This window comes from Drosophila erecta, unplaced genomic scaffold, assembly GCF_003286155.1.
Source record: "Drosophila erecta strain 14021-0224.00,06,07 unplaced genomic scaffold, DereRS2 tig00000000-arrow-pilon, whole genome shotgun sequence".
NCBI classification, from domain to species: Eukaryota; Metazoa; Arthropoda; class Insecta; order Diptera; family Drosophilidae; genus Drosophila; species Drosophila erecta.
The window spans coordinates 22,219,117-22,243,398 of record NW_020825194.1 but is presented as its reverse complement, the minus strand read 5'-3'; the positions used below and the strand labels follow the sequence as shown (position 1 = coordinate 22,243,398).

At 42.9% G+C, this 24,282-nt stretch overlaps 2 protein-coding genes across 12 annotated transcripts in view; one reads left to right on the top strand and one right to left on the bottom strand.

Moving 5' to 3' along the window:
- LOC6553906 (dystrophin, isoforms A/C/F/G/H) overlaps positions 1-24,282 on the bottom strand; it is a 136,006-nt gene that overhangs the window by 86,928 nt on the left and 24,796 nt on the right. For 8 of the 11 annotated variants that reach the window (XM_015154802.2, XM_026978731.1, XM_026978757.1 and 5 more), the window contains 11 exons: positions 24,114-24,275; positions 23,895-24,054; positions 21,773-21,868; positions 21,570-21,702; positions 15,818-15,981; positions 15,642-15,747; positions 4,290-4,380; positions 4,099-4,219; positions 3,905-4,038; positions 3,679-3,772; positions 3,535-3,615 (listed from right to left, as the gene is read on the bottom strand). In XM_015154802.2, coding sequence (XP_015010288.1) covers positions 3,535-3,615; positions 3,679-3,772; positions 3,905-4,038; positions 4,099-4,219; positions 4,290-4,380; positions 15,642-15,747; positions 15,818-15,981; positions 21,570-21,702; positions 21,773-21,868; positions 23,895-24,054; positions 24,114-24,275 — 1,342 coding nt within the window. Of the gene's footprint in view, positions 1-1,186; positions 1,352-3,534; positions 3,616-3,678; positions 3,773-3,904; positions 4,039-4,098; positions 4,220-4,289; positions 4,381-4,686; positions 4,756-15,641; positions 15,748-15,817; positions 15,982-21,569; positions 21,703-21,772; positions 21,869-22,374; positions 22,831-23,894; positions 24,055-24,113; positions 24,276-24,282 lie in introns of those variants that run through there. The other 3 variants (XM_026979003.1, XM_015154806.2, XM_015154803.2) reach the window with 3 other exon arrangements.
- On the top strand, positions 19,053-20,376 carry LOC6553909. The gene is made up of 2 exons (XM_001979489.2): positions 19,053-19,456; positions 19,507-20,376. The coding sequence occupies exons 1-2, from the start codon at positions 19,076-19,078 to the stop codon at positions 20,137-20,139; spliced, it is 1,014 nt and encodes a 337-aa protein (XP_001979525.1). The 5' UTR covers positions 19,053-19,075; the 3' UTR covers positions 20,140-20,376.

The following is a 24,282-nucleotide window of genomic DNA, read 5'->3' as shown; positions in this document are numbered from 1 at the left end:
TGCTAAATCGTGTTAACACGTCTGGGATCTTATGTGGTCGGCCCTTCGATTCCCCCAAAGAGAATTGAAAGTTTTTCAAGATTACTATGTATTCCAGCTTCTGTGTAAGCTGCGGTATTCTGAAGAGTGTTTGAAAGGCTTGAGACTTTGAAGAACATAATTATCTGGGTTAAGGCTGAGTTACAGCACAAAAAATAAGAATGACACCTGAAGACTTTGTCGAGATGATGATAAACTATGACAATTTGCTTATCTTTATTTGTATGCTATTGTGCAAGTTGTTGTACTGGGAAACATGTGGTAAATTGTTAGGTAATTTATATGCCTAAGCGATTATTGAAAGCAGCGTCGTTGTCGATTACAAAATTTAGAACAAGAAGTAGAATTTATTTCATTACTGATTCGTTAACCCATTTTTTATTAATTTAATTTTTGTTCACCTACACTCAAACTTAGTTAGGTAAAGCAAAATTGTTGAAGTCTAATTGAAACAATTCACCTACAAAACCCAGAAGAAATTTGTTTACACTTTCCACAATTTTTTAAACAAACACACTTTTCGGCATTTTAGGCTTTATGCTTTATCAGGTTAAGCTCTATTCGCTTTTATTTTGTTATTCCTTTTGTCTATGGACGGATTTTTCGGTAGATTTAATTGACACTGTTACAATTCTTAAGGCGATTATAATTGCCAGCGAGTTGAATTTTCATAAATTCCACATAAAATTTCAATTTCACTTTGCGCGAAGCGCACACAAGCACAGGGTCATTGTATGTGTGGTTGAGTGAAATATGTGTGCATAATTAATGCACATCTCACTTTAAAATGCACAGGCACACACACAAACACACGCCAATGCACATGCACTCGCTTACACGCACACCCATACGCCCTCTCACACTAACACAGCCATACAAAATGGCGACGGCTGTGACGCCTTTTCCGCCATTTGCTTTGAGCCGAGATTTGTGTTTAATTGTTGCATGGCGAATTCAATTTGCAAGTGTGCAATGTTGTTATGCCTGTGTGTGTGTGAGTGCGAGCGTTTGCGTGTGTTGGTGAGAGTGCAATGCACGCCTCAAAGTAGGCAACGTATGTTAATTATTCCTTTGTGTTTTTCAACACCTTAAAAATCTCTTTTAAATATCATTTTAATTTTTGAAACTTCGCATTATTCCTCATTACTTTTATTTTAGGCAGCGAATTAATTGGTAGTGTTCACTTTAAATCGGAACCGGTTAAAAAAGAGTTCTGACGCTTGCCGTTTTCCGTTAAACACGCGCGACCGGGCGCATCTCAAAGCACGAACTGAAATCCGAAACTGAAAACTCGACGCCAGCATCCACAGTCGACGGCGGCAGCGACGCTGGCTGAGGCGGCGGCAGAGGTGGCGAGTATCCGGAATGGAATCCGAAATAGCCAAAGTTCGGCGTTCTATCGCCATCGACAGCGAACTTCGGGTCCGAATGGTCGCATTTTCCACATGTGGGAGTCGGCCATTTCCCGAGATAATAACAACAACAGAGAGGCAAAACGACAACAGAGCGGACTGAAATGATTTTGGAGACTCGGAGAGACTTGCGAGAGAATCTTTGGCACCTGGGAGAGCGAAAATCAGCCGGTTGATACCGTTATTACCTGCCGGCAAAATAAACAAAAACAAAGCAGTAGAACATAACCGACGTGTGAAAACCCTTACTTTGGACTAAAAACTTCTTGAAAAATAATCGTTTCAGATAGATAAAACTTCTCTAAAAATTCTTTTTCTAAAAAAATCTCATATCATTTTTTAACCTTTCTTTTCACAACCTTTCATTACAATTTCATTAAATTTTATGACAATGTTAAATATAAATAATTAAGCGCAATAGGGCCGTAAATAGTGGAGACTTTTTCTTCCCCATATAACCAACATAAATAATGTTTAGCTGATAGAGCCAAAAATAAGAAATGCGTCTGCGCATTGAATATTTTGTTGAAGAACTGAATAATAATGGGAACAAACCGAGTCCTGGAAATTATCCCGTATTTTAACCCATATAAAAAGCTTTCAATAAAAGCTTTTCAACAGAATCTGAATTTTAAATCATTTTATAATATTTTAATTCAACTTAAAATATATATTTATGCGACTGCGTAGCATAATAAATAAGTTAAACTTCATAAATTAGTTACCACTTCTTTAAAAAGTAATTAAAAACTCTCGAACTAACAAAAGAAATATAGGAGTACAAAATGTATGAATTTAGATATAAAACAAGATAGAATGATACATTTTTTAAATTGGGAAAAATTAATAAAATAAAAGTTTGTGGGCGTGGCAATCCTTAACTTCCTTAACTACACGTGAACCATTTACATTGGAAGTAATAAAATAATTGTAAGTGACTAGAGAATAGGAGGAAAGAAGAACCGGAAAGCTGCAGACAAAGCCGCGAATATTGAAAAGAAAAGCGCCTTAAAATAATTATCTTAAATAGGCGAATGTAATTACAACAAAGAGCCAGGCGCACAAAACAATGAAAATGGGGCGGCTGATGACGCCACGCCCCCACCCATTTTCTCGCCCACCCCACCCACTCAAGCCATTCAAATAAACAAACAAACAGACGCCGCAACATCACTTGAGAAGCGCGCGCCACACCGAACTCTCGAGAATATTCAGAGTGGTGCCAAAAGGGGCAGGGTCGGAAAATAGGGAAATCGCTGGACCAAGGGGCGGGGAAACCGCTCCCCGATGAGTGTCGCTGATAAGTGCATCCAGCGAGTGGGCAGAACTCATTTGTGGCCACAATGCCAATTCTGATTGCAACTGCAATCGAGACACTGAGTGCTCCGAGAATACTTTGTACGGTTCCGCTGTGGAATCGAATTTGTGTACGGATTGGGCTCATGATGGGCCAGTTCAAGTGGTTCAAACTCAGCCCTTGATCGGCTACAGTAAATTAAAGCGGTTAATGCTTCCGCTTATCGAAATAGATAAAGGGAATGCAGCGAATTGGGGAACAACTTTTTAGTAAAGACCAAAGGGAATCGATCGAACATAATTCAAAGTTCAATAACATGGTTACAAGCGGCGACAACAAATTTTTATAAGGCGCATTCATCTGCTCAAAAAGTTGGACTATTCTAAAAATCATTCCTTCGTGAATATGTACTCTCTAAGAATATCTTTCGTGGGCATGTGACTATACAAAATACAGTAGATACAAATTCAACACTTTAAATGCTAAAATGCTCATTAAATACTAAATATTTTCTTCATATTAACATAAAAATGCCTTTTATTCAGCTGGGATGCAGTGATATCCCAAGACAGCTCATCATCTTTCGCAGTTAATTCGCAGAGGAAAAGCCAACAAAAGCGAAAGGCAATGAACTTTCCACGGAAAGGAGGTTGCGCTTTATACACTGAATAAATCTTTCAAGTGGCGTTCAATTGTTGCAGAACAAGTATATCATTATGTCAGCAGCAGGGTATATTTAAACGATTCCAAAGATTAAGTCGACGAACGATGAAGCTGTACACTTACCTTGAACATTAATGGATTGCGTTCAATGTCAGACTCGGCGTTTTCACAAAGTGTTTCCGTTTCCGAAAGAAAAGCTAGGAACTGCCAGAAGATACAATACATTAAAATGATGTCTCTAATATAGTTTGTAATGATGAATCCTACCTGATCCATGGCTCGATCAAAGGATTGAAGGCTATGCACCGCTGCATGCAGTTGCTTGCCACGATTGATGACTCCGTTGTTTAAGTTAGCATACCTGACAATTAGGAGAAATCGGTTAAAAAAGAACATGTAATTTAAATACAACGCACTTTTACTTCACCAATTCCCACATAGCTATCGATTGCCCTTAGAAATGTAACCACTACTTGTATTTCACTCCACTCACCGTTGATTGATGACCTCCGTCATCTTCTTGATCCTGGTGGTATCATCATTGGGATAGACAGCAATCAGTTTCTGGGTCAGCTCGTTGAAGATATCGAAGTGTTGCTTGTTCTGGTGCAACTCCGCATGGAAGGACTGCCAGGGAATAAGAGTGGGTGTGAGAAAGACCTAGTTTTGGTGGCGGCTAGCACATACCTTCTGCTCCTTCTGCTGGGCCTCCAGGATGTCGGCTGTGGTGGCGATGGTTCCCATGCGCTCGGCCCGCTGCTCCATGCGGGCCAGCCATTTCTCGAGCTCCAGGCGCTTGGCCTCGAACCTGCGGTTAATTTGAGATGGTGACAGGGGGTTAAGTGGTCGCTCGGCGGTTAAGAGGGGTGAAAACCTACCGCTGTGAGTCGCTCAGCATGTTTTTGAGTTGGGCAGCTCGCTGCAGGACACATTGTGACGTCTCATCCCAGTGTTCTCGCAATCGGGTCACTGTGGAACAATTAGGCGAATTAGTTATTTATGTCAGTTGAAATCTGCTCTGTTATAGTTAAATGAAACCATATTAAACGTCAATAGTAAACAAAGATTAGCCAGAGTTTATCACAGTTCTCTTTGGTTTATTGCCCAGCCATGCAATTTAGTAAGTATAATAACTTAAGTTAAGTTTGCTTTGTCAGCTCGGCTGGTTGAGGGTCGTGTGTGTGCTGTTATGGGTTAAGCTTCAGCCCTGTGCGGGAGGCAGGTTGGGGTTAAGTGACAACACAAACACTCTAGCTTATCCTTCGGTGTGGTTACCTTTCAGGCAGCAACGCATATAATCTAAGTCCGCTGAACAGTGCGGTGCTAGGGAAAACTGTTTTAGCTCTACAAGTCGGGGATCGAGAAGAAATAAATAATTAAGGCAAACATATAGAAAGAGTAGGAGCTTTTCAAAAGTAATCCAAAGAGGTTCAGATACAAATAAAAATACAGCACTACTTAAATGTATACAGAACTTCCGATTTACGTATCGGTTTTGTACAGTTTTTACACTCTTATTCTCTACAAAAATCTCTAAAATCTGGTATGCCTATTTAATTACTTAAGTATAAACCCCATTTCTTATAAAGTGTTGGTTGATGAACGTTTCTGGGGGAAGTTAAGAGGCAGGGGAGGGAACCTTACCCTGAATGCCACCGCTCGAGTTCTGGGTCAGCTGGGTTTCGTCGTGCGAAGACCTTCTGCGCATGCGCAGCTCCTCCCGCGAAAGCGCCCCACCTCCGGCGGCCACTTGAGCGGCAGCAGCTGCAGCGGCCGCAGCAGCAGCGGCAGCGGCGGCCCGCGACTGCGCCTGATGTTGCAGCAAGGCGGCGGCGGCAGCGGAGCCCGGCGATTGGCCCATATTGTGGACCACCTGTGGCGGTATGTTGCCCAGCAGTTGCTGGCGGATCTGCTCGCGGAACTCGCTGCTCAGCGGCATTGGTGGCTGCTGCGAACCGGAAGTGGAGGAATTTGCCACCGCATTTCCGGTGGACGAGTTGCCACCAGCACTGCCAGCAGCCGCAGCAGCGGCCACGGCATTCAAATTGTTCTGAAAGCGATGGCGACTATACTGCAGCTCCAGTGGTAAGTTCCGATCCAGGGAGCGCATATGGTGCTCAATGGTGGAACGCATGGATTGCTCCACCTGGGAATTGGAGCTGGATGAGGAGGAATTATTGAGCAGGGATTGCTGCTGGGCCTGGGCCCTCAGTTGTTTCAGTTCCTCCAGGGATTGTCGCGAGTCACCTGCTCGTCCCTCGTCCAAGGATAGGTTCCTTTCGTAGTTGGCCGTTCTGAGATTCACCGAACCACCGCCCAGATGCCGAGCACCTGCCGCTAGGCTAGCCTTAAAGCTTAAATCGAAATTGTTTTGGACCGCAGCCTCCATGTTCCTCAGATTCATTTGCTCCTGCATGGCCCGTTCCATGTTGCGCAAGCCACTCTCAATTCCGCGCAGTGCATCCTCCGATCCGAACTCCTCTGTGGGCGATGCAATCGATCGCTGGTTGATCTTCTTCGCCTCGCTGGCTCTGGTGGGCGCTGGCGAGGGCACGGGATTCAGGCCATTCTTGGAGCTCTGTTCGCTGAGGGCCGCCACGGCGGATTGGAGCACGAGTGGCGGCGGTGGTGGCGGCATTTCAAAGGGGTTCGAGCACCGCCGAGCGGCCATTCCCTCCGCGGAGAGAGTTGAATGTTTTTCGGGTGGTGGCGGCGGTTTATCCTTGAACTTCATGCCCGCCAATGGGGAGCTTTGTGCTGAGTTCTGAGCGGAGCTCTGAGTGGAAGCGGGTTTCCTGGGCAGCGGCGGCGGTTGCCTCATGGTTTGCGGTAGTCCTGGCACCATCATCGTCTGTCCATCGGGCATGCTCTTCAGGCTGTGACGTTTGGGTGGAATTTCCGGCGGTGCCGCCCGATCGCTGGCGCCTCTGGCGGGAATGGCCGGTACAGGACGACTTTGGGTGGGCGGTAAGGGGGGCGGGGCACCGGTTTTGTGGGCCGGCAGCGTGTTAGTCGCGTGCTGCTCCTGCGATACCTGCCTCTTCAGCAATTGCTGTCCTCTGAGTGCCGCCTGGGCTGCCAATTCCGAGTTAATGCGAGGTATTTCGGGTGCGAGTTTCGGTCCGTGTGTGCCGGAATCATCGCCACCCAAAGTGGGCGGGATGGGGGGCGGTGGTTTGGCGGTCATATCGATTTCCACACCTCTTCACAGCCTTGTGCGTTTAAAGGATTTTCCCGGGTTTTTATGCTATATGTATATTTTGTTTTGTGGGGTTTTCAGAATTTTAACACTTCACTTGATTTGCATTATCGTGCTGCGCATTATGTGCGTTGAAATGTTCGATTGGCCAGTGGCTCTTCACTCAGTTATAGCCGGAATAAATGTATAAAAAAGTGTATAAAAAAGCGGCACTGTTGACATTGGTAAAACATTGAATGTTACTGGTAAACATAAGCGCCACCTAGCCCTCTCTTTCTCTCACTTTCTTGCTCTCTTTTAGATTTGAGTTTGTTTATAAAACGTGCCGGAAACTCAACACCACCAACTACCACAAGTAAATAATCCAAAGAGCAAAGCAAACAAAAGAGAGTGCGAAAACTGCTCTTAGATTTGCACTCCTTTTGCGCCATCTTCGCAACTTCTCAACTTCTCTTCGCCGCACTCACACACATTCAATTCGGGATTTTCACCACACTTTGCGCATTTTCCTGCGCCGGCTGTTCCACGTTGCATACTTCTTGGCGCTGCGTGCTTTGTCCGCATGTACGCACAGTGGACACCAACTAAGGCGAACACTGCCCTATAATAAATTGCGGTTCTTTTGATGCTTACATTTCTTTACTACATTTTATCATTACTTTTATTACTTTTTTAAGCTAACATAATGAGACTATTATCATAGATAGGAATCAAACGAATTTGGTTGATTCTGATATCCGGAAAACGAGCTCAAAGTGGGAAACCATTTTCAAGATGCTAATTTTCCGTGTTTTCGCATAAGGAACAAGGCGAATATTGAAATATTCCTGCATGGCCTGTAATTATTTTTGTACTGTACTGTCGATTGCTAAGACATTCTGGATTGTCATATGCTAAATAATACTTTTAAAGACCTGTAAAGGCATTTTCCAAGGAATAAGACTGGTAAAAGTGGTACTATCGAGTGTCTACTGCACATTTCTTGGCTGGCCGTTCCGCATACGAAATCGAGCTACTAGCAAGGCTTTCACGCATTTCGAAGCCAGCCCTGCTGCATTTAACTTTTGGCACCTACAACAACGCAAACGCAGACATGTAGTGCGCTTCATTGTGATCCCCGGTTGTGTCCCCGTCTGGTTGCTCCTCCTGCGGAAAAGCCCATCCAGGCGCTTCCTTGGTGGCAGGTGCATTTAACTTTTGCCACAGACACAAACACAGACGCTGCCACACCGGCGAACAAGTGCAGACAACAATGTCGGGACGATGGCCATTTGGCATACGGGGCATTTTCAGTTTCCACTTGTGATTCTTTTGTGGCCCGTGTGCCTCTGTTGCATATTCAACCCAACCCATCCGACGGTTATTGCGGCAGCAGGGGCAGTGGCAGGACTAAGAACTATTATCCTGACGACCCCTCCTGGCAACTGAAGGTTCCAGAGTCCTTCCTTCCTTCCGTCAACGACTCACAGTTAATAGCATTCTGGCTGTAATTTTTACGGCCGCGTCTGGCGGCTCCTTGATTATGCATCCGTCGCCAGATCTATTTAATTTATGACAAAAGTTGATTATTTAAAACTTCACTCGCAGCTGGAGAAAGTTTCTTTGCTCCCTTTTTCGACTGCCTCACAATTGCACTCAATTAGCTGGAGGCTTTTGCGGAAAGTTATGCAAAGCGGATTAGCGGGCTGTGAAATGACAACTAATGGAAATGGGAAGTCAAAACTTCTGGCAGATTGCTGATTTGTCCAGAAAGTAAATAAGCTATGCCAGCGATCCGAAATTAAGGACCAAAAACTAGTTGCAGGATCCATTAATATCTCTCTGAGTCGTTTTCAGTTGAAATAAAGTGTACAAGAGGTAAATAACTAATGGCTATTTGATATGCCTATGTCATCAACCTGCTATCTATCAGCTGCATACAAAACACATGAATTAAGTATGTGTAATTCCTCAAATCGACAATATGCTCCACATTCGGTAGACAACCAACTCGATTATCCCAATAACAAATAAGTTCTGCCGGCCCTTCACAAATAAGGCTCGATAAATTCAATGCCCATTGCCCTTCTCCATCCACTTTCGTTGGCTTTTCTATTTCCTAGCTACTCCTAATAACGCAATAATGGCTTCGATAATGAGAGCAATTTTTCCACGACACTCGATTGACACATCCATTGTTCTAGGCTCCACCAATCATTAATCATATTTCCCCCAGCAAGCGGCTTTACTCTCAACGCCCAGACAATTCCGACAATTTCTCATTTTAAGTTTTCAGCTGAGACTTGGGAAAATTTGCTTATAAATAGCCAGAAAGCATGCTATGCGATGAAACTTCCGTGCTTGCGTTGGGGAGGTGTGGCTCCAAAATGGGGCCGGTGGCTTGTTGGGCCCAGATAGATGAACTATTTTTATACAAGACACGTTTTCCGCCATGAGATGCGGGCGATACAGGCGCAGGTGCTCCGCCTAAAAGTATGCAATCAAGTTCTGGGTTGAGGAAATATCCTTGTATTTGTTGCTCAAGTTATTTTTTAAGTTGCTGCGGTTAAACTTTTAGCCGTGGTCGAAGTACTCTATAGCATACACTAAAATGCTCAAGATTCACTGGTTTAGCATTCTATCTCACAACAAAATTGATCTGCAGACTAACAGTTCGTTTGAAACCAAGTAAAATGGGGATACTGCGATAAATTAGTATCTTTTTAAATACTTCAACTACTACGACTAATTTATCTAAGCATTAACTATGAAGCAATCAATCTCCATTTGGCATTTATTTCTGTCAGTGCAGTTGTAGCGCTGCTTGTTGCTGTAGTTTTGGTTTGTTGTATTAGTTCTTGTTGATTTCTGGCATTGGAGGGCTCCAAGCCTCGTTGTTTTATTTTTCTAAGCTTTCCATTCGCTCCTTTTCGCAAGCGTTGCTGTTTTTGTGCTTCGCTTGGAGTGGACTCCAATGAATTGCTAGACGCACACACACACGTACGCTCAAGCACACTCGTGCGCACACACACACACACAGAAACACGCGCGCACGCCTTAAGTTATGCTTCACATTTTTTTCGCTGCTCTTCAGGCTCGTTCCGTGTAATTTATTGAAACACATTCATTTCTCGCTATGATGTGGGCAACAACAACAGAAGCAACAAAAGCAAGAACACGCCCACTTTATTTATCCATTTGTTGTTCGTCTGCCTTTTGGTTCGCATAGAGTTGGTTTATTGAATATTTATATGCAAATTGCGTTGGGTTTTTTCTGCTTCTGTTTATCCTATTTGATTATTCATTTGTAATGGAATTTCGTATTTTTCTATAATTAATTTCTATGGATTTATGATGGGCTTGTAAAGCGTTTAATGGCAATGTGGATTAAATTTGTTTATTCGGGCTACAAAATTATTTGAATTATTGTACTTAGTAGGTGTAAGCTCTGGAATAAATCCAATGATAAAATTACATGTTTTGGACTCATGATTTTTGAATTTATTGATTGCTGAGACCAATCGAAGCATATTTTTATGTTAAGCCATAGAAGAATCTTGAGTGTGCTGATTGAATTGTTGTATTTTCGCGGATTTTTCCATTTATTCTTTCTTGACTCATTTTTTTATGAATAACACGTATTGTTTATTTTGCTTGCGAATCTCACGTTGCTTTCGTTATTTATTTTTCGCAGGACGCTTTTCCCTTTTTGTTGAACAACATTTTGCGGCTTTTTGCCACCCTCACGTTTATTGATTTACAAATACGGCGGAGAGAGAGCGAGAAGGGTGGAGTGGGCGAGCGAGTGAGAGAGCGAGAGGGGAGCAGGGCAGGGCAATAAGCCGCCGCAGACACAAAACTTTAAATGCCGTTTTGTGGTTTGACTTTGCTTGGCTTTTGGCTTGTCAGCCCCACTAAAACTCTTGCACACACACACTCGATTGGTTCGCTAGTCGAGCCAGAAAATGTTGCACCTTAACTACAATTTCTTGTTTATATTTTTATATTTCTGCCGGAAGCTCTTACGCGACGCGCACCATGCGGAGAAAACGTGAATGGCTCCACGGGACGACACGGAATGGATGTGGATGTGGATATGGATATGGAGGAGTTTCACAACCGTTTGTACGTAGTCAGAGCCAACGAATGTCCTGGCGGCCTGCTCGCGGAACTACGGACCCCCAAAGCGGACAAAGCGGACTGAAGAGAGAAACAGCGAGAGAGAGAGCGAAAGTCACGGCGTAATTTCAACACGGAACCGCTTTTTATCGAGCTCTCCAAAAGAGCGGCAATCACCCGACCAGCAACCCCCAAATGGGTAAACAAAAGGTGAGTGGCCAAAAGGGGGGCGCTCCGGCGGGGCGAGGGGTGCGGGGAGGGGGGCGGGCGTGTGATAGAGCAACCCCAAAGCAAGTTTACTAGCAATGCACTGGGAAAAATGCACTAAGCTAACACGATATTCCAGTGCCATTAAAAATGTAATTCTGATAGGGTATCTGATAGTCGGGACTATAGCGTTCTCTCTTGTCTTCTAGTTATGAAGGGTCTGAGGAATACTCCAATGTTTAGTAATATAGAGTTGCAGTTTTTCCCGCAGTGCTCACACCCACCACCCATTGCAACTTTCCCAACCATACTTTCTCCCGACTTCCGCGATGCTCTCTGTGTATATTGGGTTCACCGGCATTCCGGCAGTTTTCTCCGGCTGCTCTCCGGATCCACTGGCATTTGTTTTGCTAGGGTTCCGTGGGGAGCATGCGCATGGCGCTGCGATTTAGCCGGAAGACATTCAACCTTCCTGCCACATGTTGTGCGTACGTCTCTGAACCTTGACAACTGATAAGGATTATTTTTGCACAGGGTAGCAGTAGCAGCACCCTCCGCACGAAAGAGAGGGATGCACTCGAGGGAGACGGGAAGCGTGGGGATTGAGCAGTTCGTTGTGCCATTGATGGAATTTGATGTTTATGTTATTGTGTCTTAGATGTAGATTTTCTTTTATGGGTTGCGCAGTCGGGAAAAATGCTTGGTGTGCATTGGCCTTAATTAGTTGAAGAAAATATGAGCGGAAAGTGGAGGGCGGCGGTGGCTGTCGAGTGATAAGAAAGCCATTAATGGGATTGTGGGCCAAGAAACTAGCTGCAGAATTAGTTCAAAGGTTTGACGAGATCGCAGACAAAAATAGTGTAATTAAAGCCGAATATACCCTTTATTCAGTATTCATTTATGCATGCATTTTTGCTTGAATGCAAATTTCGGGCGGCATTGAAGGGACAGAGGCAGTCCCTACTTCATTTTTATGCCCTTTGGAGCCCAGCGAGTGCAACCTTTTTAATGAATTTAATTAAAATTCATTAGACAACGAAAATTGTTAACGACATTTCGGTCATATGAGATGCCCAGAGGACAAACAGAGACAGACAGACTGAGAGAAGTCCAGGCAAAGGACACGTAGTCGGTTGCGTTGGCCCAGGACAATTTGCGTAATGAGTGAGTGCATGGGGTCCACACCTTTTTCTCCGCTCGTATCCTTTATTCTTTCGTTTTTGCAGTAGGGAACTGGAATTTCATTTCATTTTTCTGCAGCTGAAAGAGGAGCTCCCAACTTGGCTTCGCCCCAAGAGAAGTCTGGGCAAGATGTGCCAGGACACCCAAGGGCACTCGGGGTGACACAAACAAGCACACACAAACAATGGCACACACGCACCCGACACACACTTTTCAAAAGTTTCCCCGAAGCACCTATAACCCGCAATGTTTAGACAAATTTTCCGCATACTTACGTTGCACAAAAAAATTTGTTCGTGCGCAAAACTATTTTAGCGAAAATAACTTACTGCGCTGAAAGGCTAAAAACGCTCAAAAGCCGCAGCTAAAAGTCTAACAACCATGACAATAATTTCACTTAATGCTTACTTAAGCCCCTCGAACGGGGGCGTGGCAAATAGGGCGTACCGGGGCGCCTTTGTGTCATAAAAGGTCTGAGGTCAAGCAGCCATAGGAGAGACTCTGCTTCACTTCACTTTTTAAGTAATTAAGAAAAGAAACAAGTCGCGGAAAGGCGAACCCAGCGAATGGCGACTACGGATACCCTTAACCCAATAAATAGCTAATTAAAGAGGTATAAATATTTAATGAGGATTTTTTATGGCCACACAATGAGAGCTAATAATATATATTTGGCCCGAATAAATTAATGAAATAATATATTATTATTAACTGTTGCCAATAATTGGCAGTTTATACATACTAGACCACACAAAAGTAAAGCCTGGTATTTTGTATTTTCAGGTTAATGCCAGTAATATTTTTCCCGTACTAAGTGGTAATCATTACCCTTTCCAAGTTCAATTTGCACATTCATATTTGTTTTTCCACAGCTTTTTTCCGACTGCACCAACCGAGGGAATTGCACTTTAAAGCAGAGTAGCAAAAGCAACGAACTTCTTGAAAGCGCAGACACATGCCAGGAAGCTATGCCAAACCATTGAAAAGAAGGCGCTCGGCTGGGGGAGCAGAAACTTTGGATAAAGAAGGGTTTTTGCGAATGCCAAGGAGGGGGGAACTGCCTTATTTGGGGGTGGGCGGCACAAGAGGGGCAAGGCCTATTAAAGCGTGTAATGGCGTGAAGCGGGCGTGTGGAGCGCCAAAACACAAGGAAGGGGTGGGAGGTGGGTGGCTTGTGAAGTTGGAGGCGTTTGCGAGGCAAAAGGCTGCAATTAAAGGCAATTTGGGCGCCGAAAGGGGGCAGCGGCAGGATGGCTGTGGGTGGAGAGGCACTGAGCCTGTGCTTGGCCAGCTGAGTGCGTTGTCCTTTCAGATAATTTGCTCGCAGCTGGGTTGTTGGTGTTGCTCTGTTGTGGCAGTTGTTGGCCAAGTTGCAGCAACAGCCGCTGCACTGGAATTGCATGTCAAAGACAGATTTACGAGCCAACCTCAGCGCACACACAAGCACACACGCCCTCAACTATTCATTCCCATCCGTGCGGGCTGGCATTTTATTTATGATAAGGACTTTGGGGTCATTTGGGTTGGCGAAAAGTTTGTGCGACTGCTGGCCCGAAAAAGAAGGGAAGGAGCAGTGAGAATAAGGTGCAGCTGGACGGAGAAAGAGGGAGGAGACAAACCGCGAATGAGATAATGAATAATGGCTTAATTAAGCCGCACTTTACGAAATACGTAATTAATTGGAGCTCTTTGCTTTATTTCCAACCACTTTTACCGATAATAAACTAGGCCTGGCTGCGACCGCTTTTCCGTGGAAATCCTAAACGGGGTTTGAACAGCAAATTGAAATACAATGCTGCCCCAATGGCCATATTTTTGGTTTGGCTCTTAGCCAATAGTTAGAGGCAACTCAGAAACATTCAACAACTGAAAAATACTCTGTACTCTACTATGTAGGTAAGTAAAATCAAATAAAACAAAAATAAATCTTCAAATGGTTAATAGTAAATGGAAATATATTATTAAAAGTTGCTTATAAATGAAAACCTAAAAACTCAGTACAAAATTCAGTTATCTTGAATTTAATATTTAGGTATGCACAAGCCAAAATAAAATGAATTACCAAACAAATGAAGCCTAAACAGGTTCAAAACTGTTATGTGGACTGTTTTCCCCTATTTAATAATAATAAAGAATGTGCAGCTGCACAGCACTCAGCTTTTCAGAGCACAAACTTGGTGCAAGCAACTGTTGGCATCTCCATTACAAAAGGCCCAAACAGATGCCCTTCCCCGCCCCCGCCCCCCGCACACACATATACACACTCGCAGAGGCAAACACACACTTAGGGCAGGAAAAACAAGGCAGAAATGCACGTACAAATGGCCGAGATGAGAGAACGTGGCCGACAAGTTACAAATGTTTATGACAAACCAAACATCATAATAACGTGTACGTGAACAAGCAGTGCAGGCAACTCCCAGCTCATCTGGCTCTTCCAGCCCTGAACACCCACTGGAAATGTCACCCCGATCCCAAAGAGCATGAAAATATTTCAGTTAGCATCCTGCTGGCTGGATATTTTTCCATTTTCCCCGCCGGCTGCCTCGCTTGTCAATTAAATGTCAACTGGCATAAATGTTGCATGCCGCTTGCTCAACTGCCACATTAAAATTCCGCAGAGAAAAAGGCGAATAAAATCAGGAGAGTGAATTTTCTCTCGCAAGAGCGCTCTCTACTACTCTTAGCCCAGTGGCTGTCAAACTGCAGGACTCACCACGACCTGAAAGTATGCAATCATTTGTTTAACAAGCAAGCGGAACTCTCTTTTGTCCACCAGCTTTACTTCTTGGTCTCTGTGTGAGTATTTATTCGTGACATTGTTTTTAGTCATTCAGATTGAAGAGAACTGTTTCCAATTGAAACAAACCGGCTACCGAGGTTCACGGCCCCTTTATGCAAATGTTGACAGTCCCTTAACCACACTGCCTCCTTTTCTCGCCCGTACCCCCTTCGAAAACATTCCCCTGACTGAGTTAGCAATTTTAAGTGGCCATCCGTTGGCGTCTGTTGCTGTTCAGTGCAAAACTCACATGTCTCGCTTTTCCCTCTCCCGCTTTTCCATGCATTTTGTCTCGACCGGCGGAAATTTGTTTGCACCGAAGTGATTTCTGGGTTTCGCTACCGGGGGATTTTCGAAAAAGGAAATGGATCCGTGTTTTACAGCCATCAGCCGTATCCAATCCCCTTGGCGGCGGAGACGGAACGGCTAACAAGGCCTAATGAAATTTCCATATGTGAGCCAATTTGCAAAATTCATTCAAAGGATAATTGAGATTCGAAAATACACTCACGAGTGGGCAAGATGAAAATCTATTTGCGCAAGTTAGGTGGGTTCTTAGATAAATAATTACCTTAAAGTAAAGTTTTGTGGCTTGAAAAGATTCCTAATAAATTTTTAAATATAGCAAATATTTTTATAGATACAAGAGAACGGGGCACAAGATTGATGTTCATCAGTAAAGTCACGACCGTAATCCTAAGTCACCCTCTTGAAACTGCCATACTAATACATTCAAGACCCCAAAGTTCTTAAAGGACTCACCTTTCTCCTGCAGTTGCTGCCGTTTTACGTCGCCTTTGAGCACTTCCGCCGTGTGAACCAGTTCGTTGAGCTGCGGCTTTTTCATTTTCAATTCACGCAGGACTTTCTGTGAACGGGAATGGGAGATATGATGTGAGAAAAGTGGATATGGGTGTGTTGTATTTCATGTGGCGCACCTCTTGCTTCTCGATGGCCAGTCGCACTGCATCGCCATCGTCGACGAGCACGCTCTGTATCTTGATCATGTTTTGTTCCCAAGTCAGCCAGTCGGAAATTTGCAGCACCGACTTATCGAAGCTGCCGGCCAACGCTCCAGTACCACTCGGCTCGTTATTGTACTCTGCAGAAGAAAAAATAAAAAATGGGACAAATTGAAATGGGATTGGAAAAGAAAGAGGAACGAGCGCGGGGCAGGACTCCTGGCTAATTAGCCTGGCCCTTTAAACAGACCCACACAATCCTGTGTGTCGCTAGCTGCTAATGATGGGCTACTCATTAAATAGCACCAGTTTTGACTCTGTGGTTTTGACTCTTCCCGACTGACCACCGCTTGGTGGCACACTTATTGGGGTCACTGTAGCTGCATATTGAGTTATGGATTTTCATTCCACTAGCCGTCCATCTATTTTTCTTTATTTCTGGTGTTGCTTGCCACTCGCCTCTCGACTTTGTTGCACATTTCAGCAAAAGGCAAGTAAATGAAAAACTATTTCAATGAAGCAAAGTTTCGAGTGTCTTGGTTGATGCTTGTACAATGGGATACGAATAAAGTTTTTCAAATAATTTAAATCTCTAGTAATCAGAAAAAACATGAAATAAATAAATAGTGCTTTTGAATTTAGAACCAAAACATTTTGACAATTTTAAGTTGTTTTAATACAGTTTTTAAGTATGTTGTAGTATTTGCTGGGGAACATTACGTATCTTAAAAAAGTTGGTCATATAAATTAAATATCTAGTAATCAGAATAAATATGAAATAAATAAGTAGTGCTTTTGAATTTTAAAACCAAAACATTTTGACAATTTTAAGTTGTTTTAGTACAGTTTTAAAGTATGTTGTAGTATTTTCTGAGGAACATTACGTATCTTCGGCAACTTCAAACGAATATCTACCAGATGTCGCCGCAATGAAAGTGAATCACAATGCAGTAAGCTTGCAAAGTGCATCGCAAAGTAATATTATTTTAACCCTGGACTTCAGCTAACGCCCCTTGCTCTTTTTTCAGCTTTTCCGCAACTTTTTCCATTAAATGACAATTTTCAATTGCAAACCATGGTGCAAATATTTCAGAGCTCGAGAAGTAAAGGAGAAACACTTGAAATACTTGAGGAAAAGAGTATAAAGGAAATGTAAAGAAAAGCTTAAGTAGGCGCAGAGCAAAGGAACCGAAAGCAGACTGAAAAAATATGCAGGTGGGTGGAGCCGGACGTCCTTCTGACAGTTATGAAAGTTTCCCCAGGCCTGAGTTTGCCAATAATCCGGGAAAACAAAACCAAAACAAACTAAGCTGAAAAAGGAGGGACACGTTGGGTTTTTTTGCTGCTTGTCTGCTGTTTTGGTTTGTAGTTTTCGCAGTGTCCCTCGCAGGATTAGGCCGGCCTGCAAGGACAGGGGATTTTGGCGACAAGTGCCAAGTCCAAGGAGGACAGCTAACACTGTCCTGGCCACCGGCGGGATTCAGGACATGGGACTTGGAACGCAGGTCGCGTCAAGAAGTGGCGTCTCAAAGCGTTGCAGTGTGTGAGCGACTGAATGAATGAGAGTTCCAGGCCCACAAGAAGCTGTTAAGCAAATATGTGCACTGAGAAAAAGGACTTTCAATTGTTAGATAAATTGGAAATTTAGAAAAAAAGGTTTTTTTTAAGTTTATGCCGCTGTAACTGAGGATGGCAAAAAATCAGAAGTAAATCAAAGAAACGTAAGACTCAATAGCATGATGTATATTTTTTTCTGTGCATATTTTTCCCAGGAATGGAATAAAAAGGAAACCAGAAAGCAATAATAACATAGCTGACAACCACACACATGGCCGGAAAACACGCTGAAGTAGCAGTGAAACACGTTAAGTGTAAAATTTCTTTTCACTCATTCTGATGAATGTTTCAGGTAGGTTCCGCATACACAAACCCCTTTTGCTTTGTGCTGCGCCATTCAGGGGACAGGTGCAAAGTGGTAGAAAATATCATATAAAGAATAAAAAACAAAAAAATACACCGAAAAGGAAAAGAGCTGATAACATTCCCTCCATTTTTCTTCCGCCTACGCGCCGACTTCTATCGTTAAAAGTAAACGGGCTCTACCGGAAAATGTCATAATTCATTAAAAGCCAAAGAAAGCGTGAAATTCTGGGCTGCTTTCCCATTCTCCCTTTCAGTTGTCACTCAACTGAGGAGCGTCTCTTTTTTCCTCAGTCGGGAAAGTACCAGTAAGGGCTTTAAGACAGACACAGTGACATCTTAGCAAGAGGAAAAATCGTTTTAAAGTTTTCAGTTTAAGTGATGGATGACCTTGATGGCCTTTAATTTGTTGTTTATGTTTTGTGAAATGGTTAGCGCTGTTTTTGTATTTACCCAGAAGGAATCTTATTCAGCAGCTTGAATATTTATAAAACGATTTTATTAAATTGGCAAAACTCTCACAAATATTAATAGATTTGACTTTCATCATTCTATCCATTTGTATTATTCGAAATGCGTTTTTCCACTTAAAATGTGTGCGGTTACATTAGACCATTTTATTTTGTTTTAAGTCTACACTCCGGGTTTAAAATGTATTATTTTCCTGTCGTATTGCATTAAAAGTATCACTTCCACATTAAACACTTTCCACTTCCTTGCCGCTGCACGATTTATTTTCAAATGTTTCCTTCTTTGTGGCCAACAGCTGATTAAAACGGTCAAATCGAATAAAGCTTCAAAAGCTCAGGACGAATTCTAAAAAAGCTTAAGAAAAGGCGCAAGTTAAAAATAAGTTAAGCTAATGCAGAATTTGCAACTTTTTTCATTCTATCATCATTTCCTACAAAATATTAATTTTAGCTTAAAAAAGAAAAGCTGTTTAATTTATCATTAAATCATTTTTAATCAATATTAAACCAATTTGGATAAATATTGGTCATGAAACATTTAATCCCATAAATAAAATTGTCTACATTTGGTGACTACATAATTTGGAGCGACATCTATTGGCAGTGAACAGCACCAAAATTAGTTTGCTAGCATGCAGCTTTTGTCAAGCTCTGCAAACATGGCTTTAAAACTGTAGCGTGTTGAGCATTTTCCGTTTCATTTAAAAACAAACAAATTAGAAGTAAAACATCCAATTATCGTGCTGATGTTTGTCACGTTTTTGCTAAACACCACACACTCAAAAAATAAAAAGAAAATCAGTTGAAAAATAAAACAAAAATATAATAAAAAAACACAAGAGCCATGCGAAATTCGAGGAATGAACAGTACAGTGGCGAAACTAGGAGGCTGAACAACACGATCGACCCCGTAAATGCGGTGGACAGGGAGTTCTCTATTTTCCAGAGGATACCCAAGCTAAAATTCAAATCGACGGAACCCCTACCCATCTCTTCCAGGGACTATGGCTTGATGAAGTCCTCTAGAAAGTCATCGACGCCATATCCTCGCGCGGAGCAAGGCGTGGATGCCAATTTACTAAAGGCGCGCCTGATAATGGGTACCGACTCTGAGCATCGAAACCATTCCGGGTTGCTCAAAACACGGCCGGAAAAGGTGGAAGACGGAAGTCCCAGTATCAGCGATGCGAGCTCTCACTGGTCCAAATCCATGCAAAAACCAAAGGTAATGTTTGCATGACTTATTGTTTATAATTAATGGTACTTTTTCCTTAGCCGTCGGTCAACGTACTTCAGCGCCACTCGCCGACTAAGAATTTTCGCGATATAGTTTCCGTTGGAACTCCGCATCCCAAAAAGGGCGTGGCCCTGAATGCCAAGATACTCGACAGGCGACTGACCGATCTAAGCGAGCTGATTAAAAGGAAACCTGACTTGAGCGAGCATTCAATGGCAGCCTCCCTGAAGCCGAAGTTGTCAAAAGTGAAAAAGAGGGTCCTCATGGCAACGCCCGACGATAGTCGAGAATCGGGGATTTCGCCCGGATCACCGCCGGTTGGAGAAGTGGTCGCTGAGAATGGGACCCACATCGACTACGACGGCTCGATCATCGGGGAATTGCAGGAGCAGCGGCTGAGTTTCGCAGAGCGACGGAGCATTTCCCAGAAGGGGGAGTACACCATTGCGAAACACGGGCGGAAAATGAGCGATGTGATGATGGCGGTCCCAACAGCGGATCAGGACGTTTTCGACAATAATGTGCACTACGTAGAGAAAGCCAGCTTGGAGATTGAGAAGTACATGAGATCCCAGGGCCTGGTCAAGATATCAAACGATCAGGTTACCATGACCAGAAGTCTTGGCCGTGCATCGACACTGGTGAGCCAGGCGGGATCCCCTCATGGATGACCCTTCACTACTGGTGACGGGAGGGATTTGTTGTAGCTTAGCTAGCACGATTGCCAAAGCATGAGATACTTTTCCATCTGCAGCACTCCTGCTAGCTAGAGGTACAAGATGTCTGAATACACTCAACAATTTGGATTTTGTATTGTGTAAATTAAAACATGTTTAAGCTATGGGAATGAAGCAAAGGAATTCAATTAATGCAAGCTCCATGATATGAAGTATATACCTATAAAACGATTTGAAGTGAAAGTTTTACTAGATAATTCCTTCCTTAACTTGTCCCACAAACCCCAAGTAGCAGGCATGCGGGCTATGTATTCCACAACATATGTCTGCATCTGTTATGGAATCAAAAAAGGGGTCTACAACATGGGAAACAAGGGAAGGCCACCCACCTCCCATCTCCCTTCTCCCACTGGGTAAGTCAACACCGAAAACATTCACATAAAATGTCAAAAGTGCCATTGACATGGCACATTTGGCATCTGGCTGCCCTTTCCCTATAAAAAACATAAACAAAAAACGGAAATGTTGTAGGAAAAAGGCGGGAATCGATGTCCTTTGTATTTTTAGTTATAAAAAATATATAGACGAGAGGAACGTGCACTAAAATGCATTTTAGTTTACGCAATTTTTTTTAAGTTGCACATCAAAATTTGAAACGCCAAATGTAAATCAACACGCAGTTCCAATGAAAGTGCACATAGATCAAAAATAATTACAATGAAGCAAAAACTTGTACGTGCTGTTTGAAGAGTTTTCGTTGTTTTGTTGGCCAATGCTCGAATTATTAGCCAGTGAAAAAAGAGATTATTAAGTTTCGGTAATGTGAGCGATTGTGCGAAGTAATAAAACCTCAAATCATATCAATTAGGTTCGGTTAATAAAAAACCGACAATGAAATATAGGAATTTCTTTTTTTGTGTGCATATATATTGCTCGCATATGTATGCATGTGCTTGAATACTTAAATTCAGTAATCAATAATTTAAATAAATTAGGTATTTTATAATACGAGTACGGGCGGATATCATATAAACAAGAATGCGATATTTTACAAATTTTCTGATATAACATATTCAAAACCATACTTTTAAATGTTCCCTTTTTTGTGATGCGTAATTGATTATAGATAATTTATAGATAACTTGGCAAATGTCCTGTGCGTCAGCATTCAAATAAATGCCTTCTGACAGGATAACACACTCGAAAAGTGCTCATCCTTAAGTTTATCCACTAGACCAAGTCCACTTCGACAGCTTGTCTACATTTAAGCAGTCAACTCGAGCGTAAACCAAACAATTGAAGCCAATTCAACTTGCCGACAATCAACAAGAACATTGCGAACCATCGGACTGGGTTGGGCTGCGATCTCTCTAAGCTTCCAAAATAAAATGAACTATTCCAAACAATTGAGTGGGCAAGCTTACCCGAACGACAGCTCATGGTGGCCGCACTGGATGCATCTGGGCGCTCCTTGCCATTGAAAATTCGGGGGCCATTTCTTAGTTCCGTCAACGAGAGCTCAATGGAATCCGCATGAGCTATCAAATTGTTTTTCGTCTGCAAAGTGGCAAGGCATTCACGTAAGCAACGTAAGGGTTTTCAATGGGGGCGAAGTGTGTGGGCAAACCTTTTCAATTTCGTTCATCATGAGGGGCGTGACCTTCGGCATCTGGGCGTTCTTGCCAATGGCGCTGACAATCACCTGCAAATCGTCGTGCCGCTCCTGCAATCACAATGGGAAGATGTATTGAAAGGTACAAAGGAAAGTGAGTTTTAGTATTAAAAGATATTGTATTTCTCTTATTGAGAATACAGTATATTTCAAGAACTGTCTTCTACACATATTAGCTCGTTGCAAATCATATTTAATATTAAATTATTTGGAATTGAGTACAAATGTCTATGGACCAGTTACTACGTCAATCGAAACGCCAGCCAAATTAAAATGTCTCGCTTCTGAGAAATTTTAATTGGATTTATTTAAAGTAAGTTCCAGCTAAAGTAGAGTGATTACCGGCATATTCGCATTTGAATTGAAAGCGAGGTGTTCAAAATAAATTCAATTGGGAAACTTGGCATGCAGTAATGCCGACTGAAAATGAAATCGCCTTTAAGCGTCGAAGAAAAGCACACTGAAGCAGGTATTAATGCATTCGATACTCTTGAGCTGCGGCAGCTGAAAAATAAATGGCAGTTCGAAGCGGAAACGGAAGCTGAACAAACACATACACGGGCGGGCAAAATGGCCTCCGCTTGGGAGAGGAGCAGCCAACGGCGATTGGAATTCAATTTCAGCTGCAATCATGCAGCTTTCTCTCTCTCTTAGGGAAAGGAACAAATGAAGCTGGTCGGGGTGGGCGGTACGCAGGTGGGCGTGGCTGGCGGCGGAAAACCCTACCACCTCTTGGACGGCGTTTGTCAACCAGCAAAATTGCATTTGCGGGTCGTGAATGCAGCGCGATGCAAACTGTTGCAGGCGATCCGGTTTTTGCTGTCGAAATTTCCCTTCGCGCCAAACTGAAATTTCCGCAAAATTGACAATCAATCACTGGGTCAACAAAGAAGCGCCCGCAAACACATCGGAAAATTTGAAAAGATTTTAAAGCTCTGCAACCGCTTTCCAAACGAGACGGTTCGCTACTGAAGAGGCAAAAAGAGGCTGAAGCAAAAAATGGGGAAAAATAAAAACAAAAGCCCTCTTCTCGCCGGCAAAGAGACGAATTTACATGTTTGCGCCTCTTCGAAATAAGTTTTCCCCTATCCAATCCCCTTTCCAATCTACTTTTCAGCCCCTCTCTGAAAATACGAAATGTTTTCTATTTTTGATTTCATTTTTCGCTGTTTTGAATCGCTGGCGTTTGTCGCCATGCTCGCTGGTGCCGTAAAATCAAACAAAAAACTGAATAAATAAACCAAATAAAAATAAGCAACAAATGATTGCAGTGATTAATGACTCTGTTGCCTAGGGATGGAACTTGTTGAAATGTTACATTTATTATATGCTGCGTAGCTGGGAGCAAACAGTTTTATTTCGTTTTTATGAATAAGCACGTATTTGAAATGGGACTTTCTCAAAAAGTTGCAGTAACTTTTTCGTAAGCAAGTCTTTTAAATTCCACCTATGAGCTGCAAATGTCTGTTTGAATACTTTTAATTAGGTGTTTAAAATTTGAAAGCATTTTTCGAAATCCAAAAACAAATAATTAAAGTCAGAACCTATACGAAATGACACTTGTCATTAAAACATTTCATGTTTAAATACATCATTACGTTTAAAGGAACATGTCATAATTGAATAGAACATGACAACCTTCATAGTGTCCAACCCTTCGGAACAGACAGCATCCGCAACTAAATGAGCTGCAGCTCAGGAAAAAGAGCTCTTAAAATTTCTCTTACTCCACGATCTCTTCTGACCCACTAAATACTACGAGTCTGCTCCACCGCCCATCTGCATGCAGATGTGTAACTGTGTCAGCCGCGTTTATTTTTGGGTCTTCTAATGGACCCATTTAGCTTGGTGGCCACTGCCTATAGATTTATAGATGTGTGCATCGAAATTCTCAAGAGGGCAATTAACTTGCGGCAAGAGACGAGCGCCTATCGCCGAAAGATGTGACGCTGTCTTCAAAATGTCCACGTACATGACTAATTGCGGCGATTAAATGAAAGTGATTTAATTGTGTTTTAGACAGGTAATAAGGCACTCATATTGGCAACATGGCCATTTGCAACTCAGTCGCACTCACATTGATATCCTCCATGCGCTTCTCCAGATCGCTGCTAGACTTCAGATCGACGGTCTTTTCGATGAGAACGTTGATGCGCCGCAGTCCCTTGGTGACCAGTTCCTCGATGTTCACGCTGTCCAGTGGAGGAGCTGGCGTCCCACTTCCCGAGGTCTTCGATCTATGGTAATTGGGCGCAATAAGTAAATGGAAACTACTACATTTTGAATGGCCTCATACCTAGCTTGCTGCACTTCCCGAAACTGTTCTCTCAGTATTATTTGGGTGCGCATCACCAGGCGGGAAATGCTGCCCTGTCTTCCATGGGTTTCCAGTACCAAGGAGTCTCCCTGGGATATCAGGGTGGCTGCATCGGGAGCTATTAGGAGCCGCAGATCCTCTCTGCAAT